This window comes from Pan troglodytes, chromosome 1 (assembly GCF_028858775.2).
Source record: "Pan troglodytes isolate AG18354 chromosome 1, NHGRI_mPanTro3-v2.0_pri, whole genome shotgun sequence".
Taxonomy (NCBI): domain Eukaryota; kingdom Metazoa; phylum Chordata; class Mammalia; order Primates; family Hominidae; genus Pan; species Pan troglodytes.
This window is the reverse complement of record NC_072398.2, coordinates 93,805,804-93,823,884: the sequence shown is the minus strand read 5'-3', so window position 1 is coordinate 93,823,884 and position 18,081 is coordinate 93,805,804. Positions and strand designations below refer to the sequence as shown.

Sequence of the window (18,081 nt, the reverse complement as noted above, 5' to 3'; positions counted from 1 at the left end):
GCATACCACAACACCCGGGTAATTTTTGTATTTTTAGTAGAGGTGGGGTTTCACCATGTTGGCCAGGCTGGTTTCGAACTCCTGACCCCAAATGATCCACCCACCTCAGCCTCCCAAAATGCTGGGATTACTGGCGTGAGCCACTGTGCCCAGCTGGTTTTTTTTTTTTTTTTTTTAATTTATTTTTATTTTTTTTGAGGCAAAGTCTCGCTCTGTCACCCAGGCTGGAGTGCAGTGGCTAAATCTCAGCTCACTACAACCTCTGCCTCCTGGATTCAAGGGATTCTCCTGCCTCAGCTTCCCAAGTAGCTGGGATTACAGACATGCACCACTACGCCCAGCTAATTTTCGTATTTGTAGTAGAGACGAGGTTTTGCAATGTTGGCCAGGCTGGTCTCGAACTCCTGGCCTCAAGTGATCCGCCCACCTCAGCCTCTCAAAGTTCTGGGATTACAGGCATGAGCCATCGTGCCTGGCCTTTTTTTTTTTAATTAAAGAGGGGGAAGTCTCCCTCTGTCACCCAGACTGGGGTGCAGTGGCCTGATCACAGCCTACTGCAGCCTCGAACTCCTTGGCTCAAGGGATCCATCCTGCCTCGGCCTCCTGAGTAGGTGGGATTACAGGCATGAACTACCACACCCAGCCTTAACCATTTTTAAGAGTACAGTTCAGTGACATTAGGTATATTTGCTGCTGTTGTATTACAGGAATTTTATATTACATTAATTGAAATGACATTTCCAGGCTATATGACTAGCTGAACCCATAGTAGTTAGGGAATTAACAAGTTAAAAATTCTAGATGGGTGCAGTGGCTCATGCCTGTAATCCCAGCACTTTAGGGGGCAGAGGCGGGAGGATCATGTGAGGTCAGGAGTTCAAGACCAGCCTGACCAAGGTGGCGAAACCCCATCTCTACTAAAAATACAAAAATTAGCTGGGCGTGGTGGTGTGTGCCTATAGTCCCAGCTACTCGGGAGGCTGAGACAGGAGAATTGCTTGAACTTGTCCGGCGGACGTTGCAGTGAGCTGAGATTGCACCACTGTACTCCAGCCTGGGCAAAAGAGTGAGGCTCCGTCTAAAAACAAAACAAAACAAAAAAAAACTGAACGTAGAAGACAAAAGAAGTCACACACATCTTGTCACTGCTTTCTTTACTTTTTTTTTGGAGACAGGGTCTCGCTCTGTCACCCAGGTTGAAGTACAGTGGCACAATAATGGCTCGCTGCAGCTCTGACCACCTGGGCTCAAGCAATTCTCCCACCTCAGCTTCCTGGGTAGCTGGGAACACAGGCGCGCACCACCGCATCTGACTACTTAAAAAAAAATTATTTGTAGAGGTGAGGTCTTGCTGCTATGTTGCTTAGGCTGGTCTCAAATTCCTGGGGGTCATGGGATCCTCCCTCATCGGCCTCCCAAAATGCTAAGGATTACAGCATTTTGTGAGCCAATGCACCTGGCTGTTTTAATGGGAGCTGTTTAGTTTTGGTGTATGGTTTGAAATCTCATCTAGGCTGTTAAGCATAATTTTTTGGTTTGTTTTTTGGATACAGGGTCTCATTCTGGTTGCCCAGGCTGGAGTGCAGTGGCATGATCTTGGCTCACTGCAGCCTCGACCTCCTGGGCTCAGGTGATTTTCTCACCTCAGCCTCCAGAATAGCTGGGACTATAGGCACACGCCACCATGCCCAGTTGATGTTTTGTATTTTTAGTAAAGATGGGGTTTTTCCATGTTGCCCAGGCTGGTCACAAACTCCTGGACTCAAGTGATCCGCCCACCCTGGCCTTCCAAAATGCTGGATTACAGGCGTAAGCCAACATGCCTGGCCTTAAGCATGACTAAAACAAGGAATGATCAAGAAAATAATCGTCAAAATATCATGTTATATTTATAATAATAATTTTAAAGGCCGGGCACGGTGGCTCATGCCTGTAATCCCAGCACTTTGGGGGGCAGAGGTGGGAGGATCACGTGAGGTCAGGAGTTCGAGATCAGCCTGGCCAACACGGCGAAACCTCGTCTCTATTAAAAATACAAAAATTAGCCAGGCGTGGTGGCAACTGTAATCCCAGCTACTTGGGAGGCGGAGGTAGGAGAATCGCTTGAACCTGGGAGGCAGAGGCTGCAGTGAGCCAAGATGGTGCCACTGCACTCCAGCCTGGGTGACAGAGCGAGACTGTCTCAAAAAAGGAAAAAAAAAAGTAAAAAGTTTTGTAAAGAAAATATATAACAGTTTATACCTTAAAGTACTTTCAGAGTAATCTGACTTACTCTAAACAAAAATACCACCATGATTCTAAAGGGCACACGGCACACAGTGTCAAATCATGTAAATAGGAGCAGAGAAAGTATCGACTGGATTATTCTTCAATTTAAGATAATCAGCTTCAGCTGTAAAGAAGACAGTGCCTTAACATCAAATTCAACCACCTTTACTCTTCCGTTTGCTGACTTCTTTGGTACATGAATATTATTGAATACCCCTCTTGAAATGCCTTCCTTTTTTGGCTTTCCTCATTTTTTATGATACTGGATTTCCCACCTTGCCAATACCAATTCCTGTCTTTTCTGGTAGAAATCCTTTTTTCCTCTACCATATTCCTTTTTCTAGAGAGCTCATCTATAATCATGGCTTCAAATGTAACCTCTAGTTCATAATATTCCACACCTATATTTTCTTCTTTTCTTTTTTTGACACAGGGTCTCACTCTGTCACCCAGCCTGGAGTACAGTGGCGTGATCACAGCCTCAACCTCCAGGCTCAAGCGATCCTCCTACCTCAGCCTCCCAAGTAGCTGGGACTGCAGGCATGCACCACTATGCCTGCTAACTTTTGTATTTTTTGTAGAAGTGGGGTTTTGCCATGTTGCCCAGGCTGGTCTCAAACTCCTGACCTCAAGTGATCTGCCTACCTCAGCCTCCCAAAGTGTTGGGATTACAGACGTGAGCCACTGTGCTTGGATGGCACCAAGTATTTTCATAATACCTAATAACACATACTATAAACTGCATCCGGATTAAAAAAACCCTGAAGTATAAATAAAAGAGTGCTCAGATAAGAGAGATTTAAATTTTAAAAGATTTCTTCCAGGGAACAATCATTCAGAGGTTACTGAAAATTTGTAGTTTCTAGAGTTCAAGGCATTGAAATATATTCCCCATTTGTTTTGACAACCAGAATAAGTCCTTAAATTATATAAAACCAAAACATGTTTCTATTTGTTGTGTCTGGAAACCAAACTAAATTTACCAAAATCTGAAATTAGATGCTGTAAACTACAATGTGAGGTCTTTGATTTAGTACAATTTGTCATTATCTTTAGCCAGATAATGCCCTTGAAAAACAAGAGTTGGGCTGGATGCAGTGGCTCACACCTGTAATCTCAGCATTTTGGGAGGCTGAGGCAAGAGGATCACCTGAGGTCAGGAGTTCGAGACCAGCGTGGCCAACAAGGCAAAACCCTGTCTCTACTAAAAATACAAAAATTATTAGCCGGGTGCAGTGGCAGGTGCCTGTAAATCCCAGCTACTCGGAAGGATGAAGGATGAGGCAGGAGAATCGCTTGAACCCGGGAGGTGGAGGCTGCAGTGAGCTGAGATTGTGCCATTGCACTCCAGCCTGGGCAATGAGAATGAAACTTCGTCTCAAAAAAAAAGAAAAATGAGAGAGTCGCACTCCAGCCAGCTACTAAACGTAGATCTAGGTTGTCCTTCATATAGTGAGATTTAAGGGTTCAGGACCGGCCTCGGCTAAGTATCGAGACCCCGTCTCTACGTTAAAAATAAATAAAATAAATAAATTAGCCAGGCGTGGTGACACGCGTCTTTAGTCTCAGCTACTCAGGAGGCTAACATGGGAGGATTGCTTGAGTCCGGAAGGTCGAAGTCGTAGTGAGCTGTGATGGCGACACTGCACTCCAGCCTGGGCAACAGAGTGATATCCTGTGTCATAAATAAATAAAAATACTGAGCTTGTGGACCACACTGTTTAATAAAAGTGTGCATTTAAAATATTTGTGAGTAAAGAAAATCAGTATGCAAAACACTATGTGAACCCGTATGTACATAAAATGATAAGGTGTGAATTTACAGTGATGCAGGTAAGGTAGAATTTCCCAACTGGCATGCTGAAGCAGGAAGAACTAAAACATTGATTCCCTTCAGACCACATGGACAGCTGACTAGAGATGAAAGAAGCTACTTTTGGCCATGAGAACTATCCAGAACAGGAAATAGTGATGTAAAATTCACTGATTCTTTTTTATTTTGCTGCAAATGTGCATTGTTACTAAAACAACAAATTCTATATCCACTGCTTTGTCTATTAGACATTTCTATTTTGAAATTTCAGTGCCGTTTAAAATTATATACTCTCTTGGCCAGGTGTGGTGGCTCATGCCTGTAGTCCCAGCTACTCGGGAGGCTGAGGTAGGAGAATCACTTGAACCTGGGAAGTGGAGGTTGCAGTGAGCTGAGATCGTGCCACCGCACTCCAGCCTGGCGACAGAGTGCGACTCTGTCTCAAAAAAATAAATTAAAAAAATACAAAAATTAGCCAGGCATGGTGGGGGGCACCTGTAATCCCAGCTACTTGGGAGGCTGAGGCAGGAGAATCTCTTGAACCCAGGAGGCAGAGGTTGCAGTGAGCCAAGATCGCGCCACTGCACTCCAGCCTGGGTAACAGAGCTAGACTCCGTCTCAGAAAAAGAAAAAAAAAAATTACATAGACTCAAATCAAAGTCATAACTCATAATTCTTTTTTTTTTTTTTTTGGGAGATGGAGTTTCCCTCTTGTTGCCCAGGCTGGAGTGCAATGGCAGGACCTTGGCTCACTGCAACCTCTGCCTCCCGGGTTCAAGCAATTTTCCTGCCTCAGCCTCCCACGTAGCCGGGATTATAGGCATGAGCCACCATGCCCGGCTAATTTTGTATTTTTAGTAGAGATGGGGTTTCTCCATGTTGGTCAGGCTGGTCTTGAACTCCCGACCTCAGGTGACCCGCCTGCCTTAGCCTCCCAAAGTGCTTGGATTATAGGCATGAGCCACCATGCCAGCCAAATTCATAATTCTTATCTCCAATTCAGTTAGATTCCACACTTTATTGTCAGAGAGAGAATATATCCCCATATGAAGAGCATATCCCCTATATGCCGATGGTTTATCAACATACTTTTCTTCTAAAATATATTATGCCCTTCCTCTTCACTCTCACTGCCACTGTCCTATTCTGCTTCCTCATTGTGGCAACCATATATTGAGAGCTAGGAAGGTACCTAGGACTGTGCTTAATGTTTTATGAGCTGGGCACAGTATCACATACCTATAGTTCCAGCTACTCAGGAGGTTGAGGTGGGAGGACTATTTGAGCCCAGGAGTTTGAATCCAGCCTGGGCAACACAGTGAGACCCATCTTTAAAAAAAGCAAAACAAAACAAAACAAAAAACCCCAAAACAAGAAAGCCAAAACTTCACAAACATTGTTTATCAACAGTCTCATATAATCTCCACAAACCCTCCATAGAGAAGGTAAGGTATTACTTTTATTAGATGCATTAAATAACTTTTCTCAGGTCTCATAAATAGTAAAAGGATTGGCTGGGCGCGGTGGCTCACGCCTGTAATCCCAGCACTTTGGGAGGCCGAGGCTGGTGGATCACGAGGTCAGATTGAGACCATCCTGGCTAATATGGTGAAATCCCATCTCTACTAAAAATACAAAAAAATTAGCTGGGTGTGATGGTGGGTGCCTGCAGTGCTGGCTACCAGGGAGGCTGAGGCAGGAGAATGGTGTGAACCCGGGAGGCGGAGCTTGCAGTGAGCCGAGATCGCGCCACTGCACTCCAGCCTGGGCGACAGAGGGAGACTCCGTCTCAAAAAAAACAAAACAAAACAAAACAAAAAAACAAACAAAAAAAAAGTAAAAGGATTTAAACCAACGAAGGCACACACAAGACTCTAAATCTCATTCATTTTCTGTTTCTGTATTCCGCCCACCCATTATGGTTTATATATCTTTGTGCAACTTCTTGAAAAAAATCAAAGAGCCTATTTAACTGTACCCTCCAAAGGAAGTGTTGTATGTATACCTTAAAGCCTATGCTTTAGAGAAATCAAAGCATGACAGTACCTATTGAGGCAGTCATCAACACAGCCCTTCCTGGTGTCATCATCTGGCTTCTTACAGTTACAGGTGGTAGCTTCGTAACCAGAAAGGGGTTTGACATCAACGTAAACATCTTGAAAAGAAAGCAAAGAATAGTTTGTGAACATACAGGATAATTTTTCAAGTGCTAGGCTCAGAAGAACATTAACGTATAGAGGCAGAAAAAATAGCTCCTAAGTTACTCACTTGAACGAATTTTCTTATATAGTGGGACATCTGGCTTTTTGTATAGCTAGAAGAAAAGAAGAAAAATCTTGATATAGCATTTAACTTCAAATGCCAGACAGCAGCATCAATCACTAAAAATACAGGAAATTTTCTATGTGCTCTGCTCATCTGGAAATATTTACAAGATATTTTGGGTTGGATACATTTGAGGGAAACTCTTGGTGTGATCTCTTTTTACTCTGAAATAAAAGGTGAGAGAATAAGATTCAACAGAAGAAGCACTAAATAGTTTATACAAGTGGAATTACATGTTTCTTCAGCATGTTGTTGGATAGACTTAAATGAAAATCACGCTGGAGACCAAAGCTATTCATTTGGACAAATTAAGATTCTATTTGCTTCTATCAAAAGAAAGGAAAACAACATGCATAGGGCTTATTTAGATGTCTGGGTGGGTACATGAAATTAAAAAGATGAGTACCCTGGCTTTTCAGGTTGAGAATTATAGGAAAACATTTCAAATTTTAATTAAGGCAATTAATTTAGTGAATAAAGGAGAGAGGGCAGGCAGGCAAAATGGAGCTCTCACATTATAATCAAGAAGACATTAGAAAGAAAAAAAAAAAGAATGCATTAGAAGAGAGGCAATCTTCCAGCATTTTGCCATAAGGGACTGTACAAAACAAACAGCAACTTGCACAAAGCTAGACTGTTTATTAATATATTGGAATAATCCCACCATTATTTTCCAGTCAGTATGTTCAAAGCATTCTCTCCTTCATTGTTAAAAACTCTGAGACAAATACCTAACATATTAATACTCTCAGAATTCAAGAGAGGCCATTGGAGAAGACAACGCAGAGGGGAATGTCAATTTTGGCTTTCCAAAATAAACCTTTGGTGGCATTTTGGCAGAACTCAAGAAATCTATTCACCTCAATTGCATGACTATTTCTATTTCCCAATGGTTGTTCTCAATATGAGACCTGGGGGCTATAAGCTAATACAAAAATCACTACGGGAAACTTTTCAATTTGGGAAGCAAGAGAAAAAACACGGCATCTTCCTATTTTTAGTGACCAATATATTTAAAGATTTTTTAAAAGTGCAAGAGTGTTAAACATTTCCCTGCTTCCTTTGATAGAAGAATCTCTTTTGCATGTGAAAAATAAATTTCAAACTGATAAGAAGGAGCCAACAAAAATAAAGTCTGAAATTTCTTAGTGCTGCTGGCAGTACATCTAAATTCTCCTGAGACCTGCATCAAATAGAATTCTTACAGAACAAAATCTTTGCTACCAAAATAAAAGTCCAGAATAACAACAGAAGGTTGCCTAGGAAAGCAGGAACTTACTGCTATTTTGCAGTAAGAGTAAAGGCAAATAGGTCACATTAAAGATGGATGCAAATTCATTTTTCTTAGTCCTAACCTTCACAGGGACACTTCTGAAAACCTCCTAAGATGAAAACATAACAAGGGGAGAGAAAAACACTTGCATTTCCACCCCTCCCCCTTTACCACTTAAGAATGAAACCTGGTAAAACAGGCTCTCTGTACCTGATTGTGTTTCCACTGCCAAAGGATATCATAAGGAAGCTGGAAGTCAATTCTCTTTTGTCTTAGATACTTTCCTGAAACAAAAAACACTATTAATTTCAATACCTATTCTAATATTTGCTTATACAAAGGTGTCAAACAGCTACAAGAACTAACATGTACTGACTAAAAAAATAAAGATTTAATTCTTTAAGGATTTTTCCATCACCAATTTTTAATTTTAGCTCTTCTTTCCCACTATACTCCACACGATATATGCCAAAGATATATTTTAAGTATAATAGTCTACATAAAACAACAAATACAGCAAAACTACAACCAAAAACACACAGGTCATTATGAAGCTTATTAAATATTTTATTATTATTAAAAATTATTAAGGGTACAGCATCTGGCACCTGCTCTTCATTATTACACATAACCTAAGGTTGATTACAAAAAGGAGAAATTCTTGTGTTTAAATAACTCGAGAAGTTTTCCGGGCAAATTTATGATCTTTTAACATTTTTTCCTACCTATTGAAATAGTATTTTTGATTTTTTTGTTTTTGTCTTATATAAAATTATTCAGCCTTAAAAAGAATGAAATTCTTTTTTTTTTTTGAGATGAGGTTTCGCTCTTGCTGCCCAGGCTAGAGTGCAATGGTGCGATCTCGGCTCACTGTAACCTCTGCCTCCTGGGTTTAAGCGATTCTCCTGCCTCAGCTTCTTGAGTAGCTGGGATTACAGGCATGTGCTACCACACCCAGCTAATTTTGTAATTTTTTTTTTTTTTTTTTAGTAGAGACAGGGTTTCTCCATGTTGGTCAGGCTGGTCTTGAACTCCTGACCTAAGGTGGTCCACCTGCTTCAGCCTCCCAAAGTGCTGGGATTACAGGCATGAGCCACCGCACCTGGCCAAAAGAATGAAATTCTTATACATATAGTCATGTGCCAATGTTTTAGTCAACAACGGACTGCATATATGATGGTGGACCCAGAAGGTAATAAGGGAGCTGAAAAATTCCTCCTAGCTGTCGTAACTTTGCAGTGCAAAGTGTTAATCATGTGTTTGTGGTGATGCTGGTGCAAATAAACCTATAGCGCTACCAGTTGAATACAAGCATAGCAGACATAATTAAGTATAATACATAATACTTGATAAAATGTCTTTGTTGCTGGTTTTATAATTAATATACTATACTTTTCATCATTATTTTAGAGTATACTCCTGCTTATTAAAAGACATCCTTGGCTGGGTGCGGTGGCTCATGCCTGTAATCCCAGCACTTTGGGAGGCCGAGGCAGGTAGATCACGAGGTCAGGCATTAGAGACAAGGCTGGCCAACATAGTGAAACCCCGTCTGTATTAAAAATACAAAAAATTAGCCGGGTGTGGTGGTGGGTGCCTGTAATCCCAGCTACTCAGGAGGCTGAGGCAGGAGAATTGCTTGAACCTGGGAGGCAGAGGTTGCAGTGAGCCAAGATTGCACCACTGCACTCCCGCCTGGACAATAGTGCGAGACTCTGTCTCAAAAAAAACCAAAAATCAAACAAACAAAAAAACCAACCTTGGCTGGGCGCAATGGTTCATGCCTGTAATCCCAACAACACTTTGGGAGGCTGAGGCAGGCAGATCACTTGAGGTCAGGAGTTCAAGACCAGCCTGGCCAACATGGTGAAACCCCAACTCTACTAAAAATACAAAAATTAGCTGGGTGTGGTGGCACACGCCTGTAATCCCAGCTACTTGGGAGGCTGAAATAGGAGAATCACTTGAACCTGGGAGGCAGAGGTAGAGGTGGAGGTTGCAGTGTGCCAAGATCACGTACTGCACTCCAGCCTAGGCAACAGAGTGAGACACGGTCTCAAAAAAAAAGGAAAACAAAACAAAACAAAACAAAAAAACAGCCTTGCCAGGAGTGCTGGCCCACACCTGTAATCCCAGCACTTTGGGAGGCCGAGGTGGGTGGATCACTTGAGGTCAGGAGTTCGAGAACAGCCTGGCCAACATGGTGAAAGCCTGTCTCTGCTAAAAATACAAAAATTAGCTGGGTGTGGTGGCGCACACCTGTAGTCCCAGCTACTCAGGAGGCTGAGGCAGGAGAATTGTTTGAACTGGGAGGTGGAGGTTGCAGTGAGCCCAGATCGTGCCATTACACTCCAGCAGGCAACAACACAGACTCTGTCTCAAAAAACCAAACCAGGCTGGGCGTGGTGGCTCACGCCTGTAATCCCAGCAGTTTGGGAGGCTGAGGTGGGCAGATCATGAGGTCAGGAGATCAAGACCATCCTGGCTAACATGGTGAAACCCTGTCTCTACTAAAAATACAAAAAATTAGCTGGGCGTGGTGGCGGGCATCTGTAGTCCCAGCTACTCGGGAGGCTGAGGCAGGAGAATGGTGTGAACCCAGGAGATGGAGCTTGCAGTGAGCTGAGATGGTGCCACTGCACTCCAGCCTGGGCGACAGAGCAAGACTCTGTCTCAAACAAACAAACGAACAAACAAAAACCCAAACCAAACCAAAAAACAGTCTTAGGCAGATCCTTCAGGAGATATTCCAGAAGACATTATTACCATATCAGATGACAGCTCCACGAGTGTTACTGCCCCTGAAGACCTTTCAGTAGAACAAGACATACAGCGAGAAAACAGTGATATTGATGATCTTGCCCCTGAGTGGGCCTAGGCTAATGTGGGTTTGTGTCTCAGCTCTTTTTTTTTTTTTTCGAGACAGTGTCTCGCTCTGTCACCCAGCCTGGAGTACAATAGCAGGATCATGGCTCACTGCTGCCTCAACCTCCCAGACTAAAGCGATCCTCTCACTTCTACCTGCCAAGTTGCTGGCACTACAGGCATGTGCCACCATGCCTGGCTGATTTTTTATTTTTTGTAGACAGGGTCTTGCCATGTTGCCCAGGCTGGTCTCAAACTCCTGGGCTCAAGCGATCTGCCTGCCCTGGCCTCCCAAAGTGTTGGGATTACAGGCGTAAGCCGCCATGCCTGGCCCTCTTTTCGCTTTTAACTAGAAAAGTTTAAAAAGAAGAAAAAATGTTAAAAATAAAGCTTATAAAATAAGGACATAAAGAAAATATTTTCTTGTACAGCTGTACAATGTGTTCATGTTTAAAGCTAAGTTATTATGAGTCAAAGTGTTAAAAAATTAAAAGTTTATAAAGTAAAAAAGCTACAGAAAGCTAAGATTAACTTAACTATTGAGGAACAAAAAATAAAAATTTAGTGTAGCCTAAGTGTGCAGTGTTTATAAAATCTACAGTAGTTTAACAGTGATGTCCTAGGCCTTCACATTCACTCTCCACTCAATCACTGACCCACTGAGAGGAACTTACAGTCCTGTAAGCTCCATTCAGGTAAGTGCCCCATAGTGGGCTGCCATTTTTTATCCTTTATATTGTATTTTTACTGTACCTTTTCTACATTTAGATATGTAAATACTTACCACTGTGTCACAACTGACTACTGTATTCAGTATACTAACATGATATACAGGTTTGTAGCTTAGGAGCAAGAGGCTATACCATACAGCCTGGTTAGTATATTCTGTTTGCATAATTATAAGATTGCCTAACAATGCATTTCTCAGAATGTATCCTCATCGTTAAGCAACACATGATGGTACTACAACATGGATGAACCTTAAAGAAATTATGCTAAGTGAATTAAGGCAGATACAAAAGAACAGGTATTATACAACCCCACTTTCAAAGAAATAGGCAGTGATTACCAGAGGCTGAGGGGAACAGAGAATGGAGAGTTACAGTTTAACGGGTACAGAGTTACAGTAGGGGATAATGAAAATGTTCCGGGGATGGATAGCAGTCATGGTCATACAACAATGCGAATGTACCTAATGACACTGAATTGTCCACTTAAAAATGATCAAAATGCAAACTGTATTATGTATATTTTACTGGAAGTTAAAAAAATGTAATATATCAAAAACTATAGTCTATTTTAAAAGAGTAAATTGAATGGTCTGTGAATTATATCTTAATAAAGTTGCTAAAACAATACAGCAGTGTTAAAACTTTTTGCTTCAATGATTAAACGTAACTTAGAAAAAACTCAAGAGAAGGAAAGCCTATTGTATATATCCATGTTTTTGCTTACTGTATTCTTCCTTCCTAATGTTCCAAAGTGTCTTTTTTAAAAATTGTTTCCTTTCTGTTCACAGAACTTGCTTTACTCATAGGGTACATCTGCTGGCAACAAACTCTCTTAGTTTTCCTTAATCTAAGAATGCCTTCATTTCTTCTTAATTCCTGACAGATATTTTCATTGGTTAGAAGATTCGGAGTTGACAATTCTTTGCTTTTAGGATGTGAAAAATGCTGTATCACTTCCATTTGGCCTCCATAGATTCAGATGAGAAATCTACTGTCGTTTGAATTGTTTTATCCTTATAGGTAAGGGTAATTTCTCTGTCATTGCTTTAAAATTGGTGTGGTTTTTTTTGTTTTTTTTATTTTTTCTGAGATTCGTTCTCCTGAGTAGTTGGGATGACAAGCATTTGCCAACCATGCCTGGCTAATTTTTTTTGTATTTTTTGTAGAGACAGGGTTTCACCATGTTGCTCAGGGTGGTCTCAAACTTCTGAGCTCAAGCAATCAGCCTCCCAAGGTATTTGGTATTACAGGAGCAACCTATCTCGCCCAGCCTAAAATTGTTTTGTTAGTGTTCTGAAATGTGATTATGTGTCTCGGCATATATTTGTTTGAGTTTATCCTGTTCGGAGTCTGCTAATCTTCTTGAATACAGAGATTTCTGTCTCCTGCCAAATTTGTTAAGTTTCCAGTTGTTATTTACTAAGGTGCTTTTCATCTATGCCCTTTTTTTCCCTCCTTCCATGACTCCGATAACACAAATTTGCTTTTTTTGTCATATTCTCACAAGCTCCTCAGTCTTTCTGTTTTTAATTCTATTTTCTATGTTGTTGTATACGCTGAGTAATATGTATTATTCTATCTTCTAGTGCATAGATTATTTCCTCTGTCCCATTCATTCTGCTGTTAAGTCTATCTCTGAATGTATTTTTTTTTTCTGGTTCAATTTCTCTCATAAAAGCTCTGAACTTTTTATTTCAATTACTGAGTCAGTTATAAAAATTCTAATTTAAAAAAATTATTGGCCAGGTGCAGTGGCTCATGCCTGTAAACCCAGCACTTTGGGAGGTGAGGCGGGCAGATCACTTGAGGTCAGGAGTTCCAGACCAGTCTGGCCAACGTGGTAAAACCCCGTCTTTACTAAAAATACAAAAATTAGCTAGGTGTGGTGGCACATGCCTGTAACTCCAGCTACTCGGGAGGCTGAGGCAGGAGAAATCACTTGAACCTGGGAGGCGGAGGCTACAGTGGGCAGAGATTGTGCCACTGCACTCCAGACTGGGCAACAGAGCAAGAACCTGTCTCAAAAAATTAAAATAATAAATAAAATAAAATATGAAAAATTATCATCTTCTATTTCTTGATTTGTTTCAAGCATGTTCACAATTGCTCACTAAGGCATTTTTATCAAGACTGCTTTAAAAATCTGCCAGATAATTCTAATGTCTTGGTGTGGACATATATTGTCTTCCCAAAGTGCTGGGATTTCAAGGCATGAGCCACCATGCTTGGCAAATAACATGTGATTTTAAATTCAAAGCTAAACACTTTCGTAGTAGTATAAGGTTCTAGATTTTATGAAATTTGTATTTTAGCTGGCTTTTTCTGAAACTGCTCCAGCAGAAAAGGGATAAAGCTGCCTCATTACTGCCAGCTGTAAGTAAAAGTCCAAGTTGCCTACTAGGCCTCCACCGAAACCTGAGTGTTGGGGGATGGGGAAGCTCCCCATTACTGCTAGGGAATGGTTAGAATTCCAATTTCCCAAGGGGTCTCCACTGACATTGTGGTGGGGTAGTTATGTTACTGCTAGGTGTTGGTAAAAGTCTGACTCGGCTAGACCTCCTCTGACACCATGGCAGTGGAGGGAGAGACATATGATTGTTGGCCACATATGTGTCTTTTGAGAAGTGTCTGTTCATGTCCCTTGCCCTTTTTTTTTTTTTTTTTTTTTTTTGGAGATGGAGTCTCACTCTGTCACCCAGGCTGGAGTGCAGTGGTGTAATCTCAGCTCACTGCAACCTGTGCCTCCTGAGTTCAAGCGATTCTCCCGCCTCAGCCTCCCAAGTAGCTGGGATTACAGGAGCCCACCACCATGCCCAACTAATTTTTTTGTATTTTAAGTAGAGACAGGGTTTCACCATGTTGGCCAATGGTCTCGAACTCCTGACCTCAGGTGATCTGCCTGCCTTGGCCTCCCAAAGTGCTGGGTTTACAGATGTGAGCCACTGTGCCTGGCCAAGAGTCTTTAAAAAATTTTTATTATTATTGTTGTTTTGAGACGGAGTCTTACTTTTTGGCCTAGGCTGGAGTGGAGTGGCATGATCTCAGCTCATTGCAACCTCTGCCACCCGGAGTTCAAGCAATTCTGTCTCAGCCTCCTGAATAGCTGGGATTACAGGCACGTGCCACCATGCCCAGCTAATTTTTTCTATTTTTTTTTTTTTTAGTAGAGACGGGGTTTCACCATGTTGGCCAGGCTGGTCTCAAACTCCTGATCTCAAGTGATCTGCCTGCCTTGGTTTCCCGAAGTGCTGGGATGACAGGCGTGAGCCACCACACCAGGCCTTGCCCACTTCTTAATGGTTTTTTTTCTTGTATATTTAAGTTCCTTATAGATGCTGGATATTAGATCTTTGTCAGATGCAGTTTGCAAAATTTTTCTCCCATTTTATAGGTTGTTTACTCTGTTCATAGTTTATTTTGCTGTGCAGAAGTTCATACTATTTGTCCATTTTTGCTTTTGTTACAATTGCTTTTGGCATCGTCATGAAGTCTTTGCCTGTGCCTATGTCCTGAATGGTACTGCCTAGATTGTCTTGCAGGGTTTTTATAGTTTTGGGTTTTACAATTAAGTCTTTTTTTTTTTTTTTTGAGACAGAGTTTTGCTGTGTTGCCCAGGCTGGAGTGCAGTGATCTCAGCTCAATGCAACCTCCACCTCCAGGGTTCAAGTGATTCTCATGCCTCAGCCTCTCAAGTAGCTGGGATTATAGGCATGTGCCACCACACCCAGCTAATTTTTGCATTTTTGTTAGAGATGGGGTTTTGCCATGTTGGCCAGGCTGGTCTCAAACTGCTGGCCTCAAGTGATCCACGTGCCTCAGCCTCCCAAAGTGCTGGGATTACAGGCGTGAGCCACCACGCCTGGCCTACATTGAAGTTTTTAATCCATATTGAGTTTGTTTTTCTATATGCTGTAAGGAAGGGGTCCAGTTTCAACCTTCTGCATATGGCTAACCAGTTATTCCAGCACCATTTACTGAATAGGGAATCCTTTCCCAATTGCTTGTTTTTGTCAGGTTTGTTAAAGATCACGCAGTTGTAGGTGTGCAGTCTTATTTCTGGGTTCTCTATTCTGTTTCACTGGTCTATGTGTCTGCTCTTGTATCAGTACCATGCTGTTTTGATTACTGTAGCCCTGTAGTATAGTTTGAAGTCAGGTAGCATGATGCCTTCAGCTTTGTTCTTTTTTTGTGTGTAGGATTGCCTTGGCTATTTAGGTTCTTTTTTGGTTCCATATGAATGTTAAAATAGTTTTTTTCTAGCTCTATGAAGAATTTCAATGGTAGTTTAATGGGAATAGCATTGAATCTATAAATTGCTTTGGGCAATATGGCCATTTTAACGGTATTTATTCTTCCAATCCGTAAGCATGGAATATTTTTCCATTGGTGTCTTCGCTGATTTCTTTGAGCAGTGGTTTGTAGTTCTCCTTATAGAGATCCTTCGCTTCCCTAGTTAGCTGTATTCCTAGGTATTTTATTCTTTTTGTGGCAATTGTGAATGAGAGTTCAATCATGATTTGGCTCTTGGCTTAACTGTTATTGGTGTATAGGAACGCTAGTGATTTTTGTACATTGATTTTGTATCCTGAGACTTTGCTAAAGTTGTTTATCAGCTTAAGGAACTTTTGCTTAAGCAAACACTCCCCAGTGGGTGTTTGCTGGTGTAAGTTTGAGAGAGGTGTGAAAGTTGATTAGACAAAATGGAATCATTCATACCATATCCAACTAAAATGGAGTCAGGAGGCCATGGGGGAGGGCACTAAGGTCCCTGATCCAGGAACTGATTTTGCATTTCAACAGAAAATTCACAAAGATCTAACTATAATTAAGACTATGTCTTATATAGTAACTGCTGCCACTCACCAATGACAACTGTACCAGTGACCTTTTTCTTTTCTTTCTTTGTTTTTGAGACAGGATCTCACTCTGTCTTTCAGGCTGGAGTGCACTGATGCAATCTCAGCTCATTGCAGCCTCAACCTCCCAGGCTCAGGTGATCCTCCTGCCTCAGGCTCCTAAGTAGCTGGACCACAGGTGCATGTCACCATACCTGGCTAAATTTTTCTTTTCTTTTTAAATTTTTGTATACACGGGTTTTCATTATGTTGTCCAGGCTGGTCTCGAATTCCTGAGCTCAAGCAATCCAACAGCCTCAGCCTCAGCCTCCCAAAGTGCTGGGATTATAGGCTTGAGCCACTGGGCCTGGCTGACCTTCTTCCAACCTTCCTCTTTTGCTCAATACAACCCCAGCCTTTCTCTTTGTTTTTCAGACACACTTAGGGACTACCCTGGTCTATGTGTCCTGAATTGCGATTCTTTTTTTTTTTCATAGAAAACAGGGACTTGATCCATCACCCAGGCTGGAGTGTGCTGGTGCAATCATAACTCACTGCAGCCTCGATCTCCTGGGCTCAAGTGATCCTCCTGCCTCAGCCTCCTGAGTAGGCATGTACCACCGCACCCAGCAAATGTTGTTATTGCTTTATAGAGAGAGGTTCTCACTACATTGCCTAAGTTGGTCTCAAACTCCTGGCCTCAAGCGATCTTCTCTCCTCGGCCTCCCAAAGTGCTGGGATTACAGGCATGAGCCACCATGCCTGGACTAATTCTTTTTTTTTGAGACAGAGTCTTGCTCTGTCACGCAGGCTGGAGTGCAATGGTGTGATCCTGGCTCATTGCAACCTCCACCTCCTGAGTTCAAGTGATCCTCCTGTCTCAGCCTCCTGAGTAACTGGGATTACAGGCATCCACTATCACTCCTGGCTAATTTTTTTCTATTTTTAGTAGAGACCATGTTGGCCAGGCTGGTCTCGAACTTCTGACCTCAGGTGATCTGCCTGCCTCGGCCTCCCAAAGTGTTGGGATTACAGGTGTGAGCTACCACGCCAAGCCTAATTATTGTATATTATTCCCAAATAAACCCTTTACTTGGAGATATATATTTATATTATCTGAATATATGTTTATTTAAGACTTTAAAAAAGAGGCTAGGCGCGGTGGCTCATGCCTGTAATCCCAGCACTTTGGAAGGACGAGGTGGGTGGATCACTTGAGGTTAGGAGTCTGAGACCAGCCTGGGCAACATGGTGAAACCCTGTCTCTACTAAAAATACAAAAATTAGCTGGGCATGGTGGCGCATGCCTGCAGTCCCAGATACTCAGGAGGCTGAGGTGCAAGAATTGCTTGAACCCGGGAGGAGGAGAATGCAGAGAGCCAAGATCACGCCACTGCACTCCAGCCTGGGCAACAGAGCGAGACTCCATCTCAAAAGAAAACAAAAACAAAAACAAAACACACATCTATATGCAGGTTTTTCTTTTCAATAGATATGTTTTCAAATTATTTGAGAAAATACCAAGGAGCATGACTGCCACATCAAATGTCCAGAGTATATTAAGTTTTATAAGAATACAATTGATTTTTTTAATACTGATGATTTTCCAATAACCTTGCTGCTACTACTACCAGTAGCTTTTTTTTTTTTTTTGGTGTGGATCTCTTTGGATTTTTTTTTTATATAAACAATCATGTCATCTATAAACAGAAACAGTTTCATTTCTTCGTTCCTGATCATTATGATGACTCTTACTCATCTTCTTGACTTAATACACTGCCTAGAACATCCATGTAATGCTGAGTCAGAGTGGACAACTCTATCTTCTTCCCAATCTTAGGAGGAAACATTCAACATTTCACCATTAAGAATGATATTAGGCCAGGTGTGGTGGCTTACCAGTATCCAAAATTAAAAAAGTTGATCTCACTATAAGTCCTAGACTCATTAAGAGACTAATAAGGGAATGTT

The 18,081-nt window shown here is 41.7% G+C and overlaps 1 protein-coding gene across 15 annotated transcripts in view; it reads right to left on the bottom strand.

The window, feature by feature from the left end:
• Positions 1 to 18,081, bottom strand: part of ASH1L (ASH1 like histone lysine methyltransferase) — a 228,048-nt gene that overhangs the window by 36,881 nt on the left and 173,086 nt on the right. For all 15 annotated transcript variants that reach the window (XR_010157608.1, XR_010157610.1, XR_010157609.1 and 12 more), the window contains 3 exons: positions 7,890 to 7,963; positions 6,350 to 6,395; positions 6,128 to 6,236 (listed from right to left, as the gene is read on the bottom strand). Coding sequence is in view for 12 of the 15 variants with exons in the window: in XM_054672121.2 (XP_054528096.1) it covers positions 6,128 to 6,236; positions 6,350 to 6,395; positions 7,890 to 7,963 (229 nt within the window). In the remaining 3 variants the exon portion in view is untranslated. The remainder of the gene's footprint in view (positions 1 to 6,127; positions 6,237 to 6,349; positions 6,396 to 7,889; positions 7,964 to 18,081) is intronic.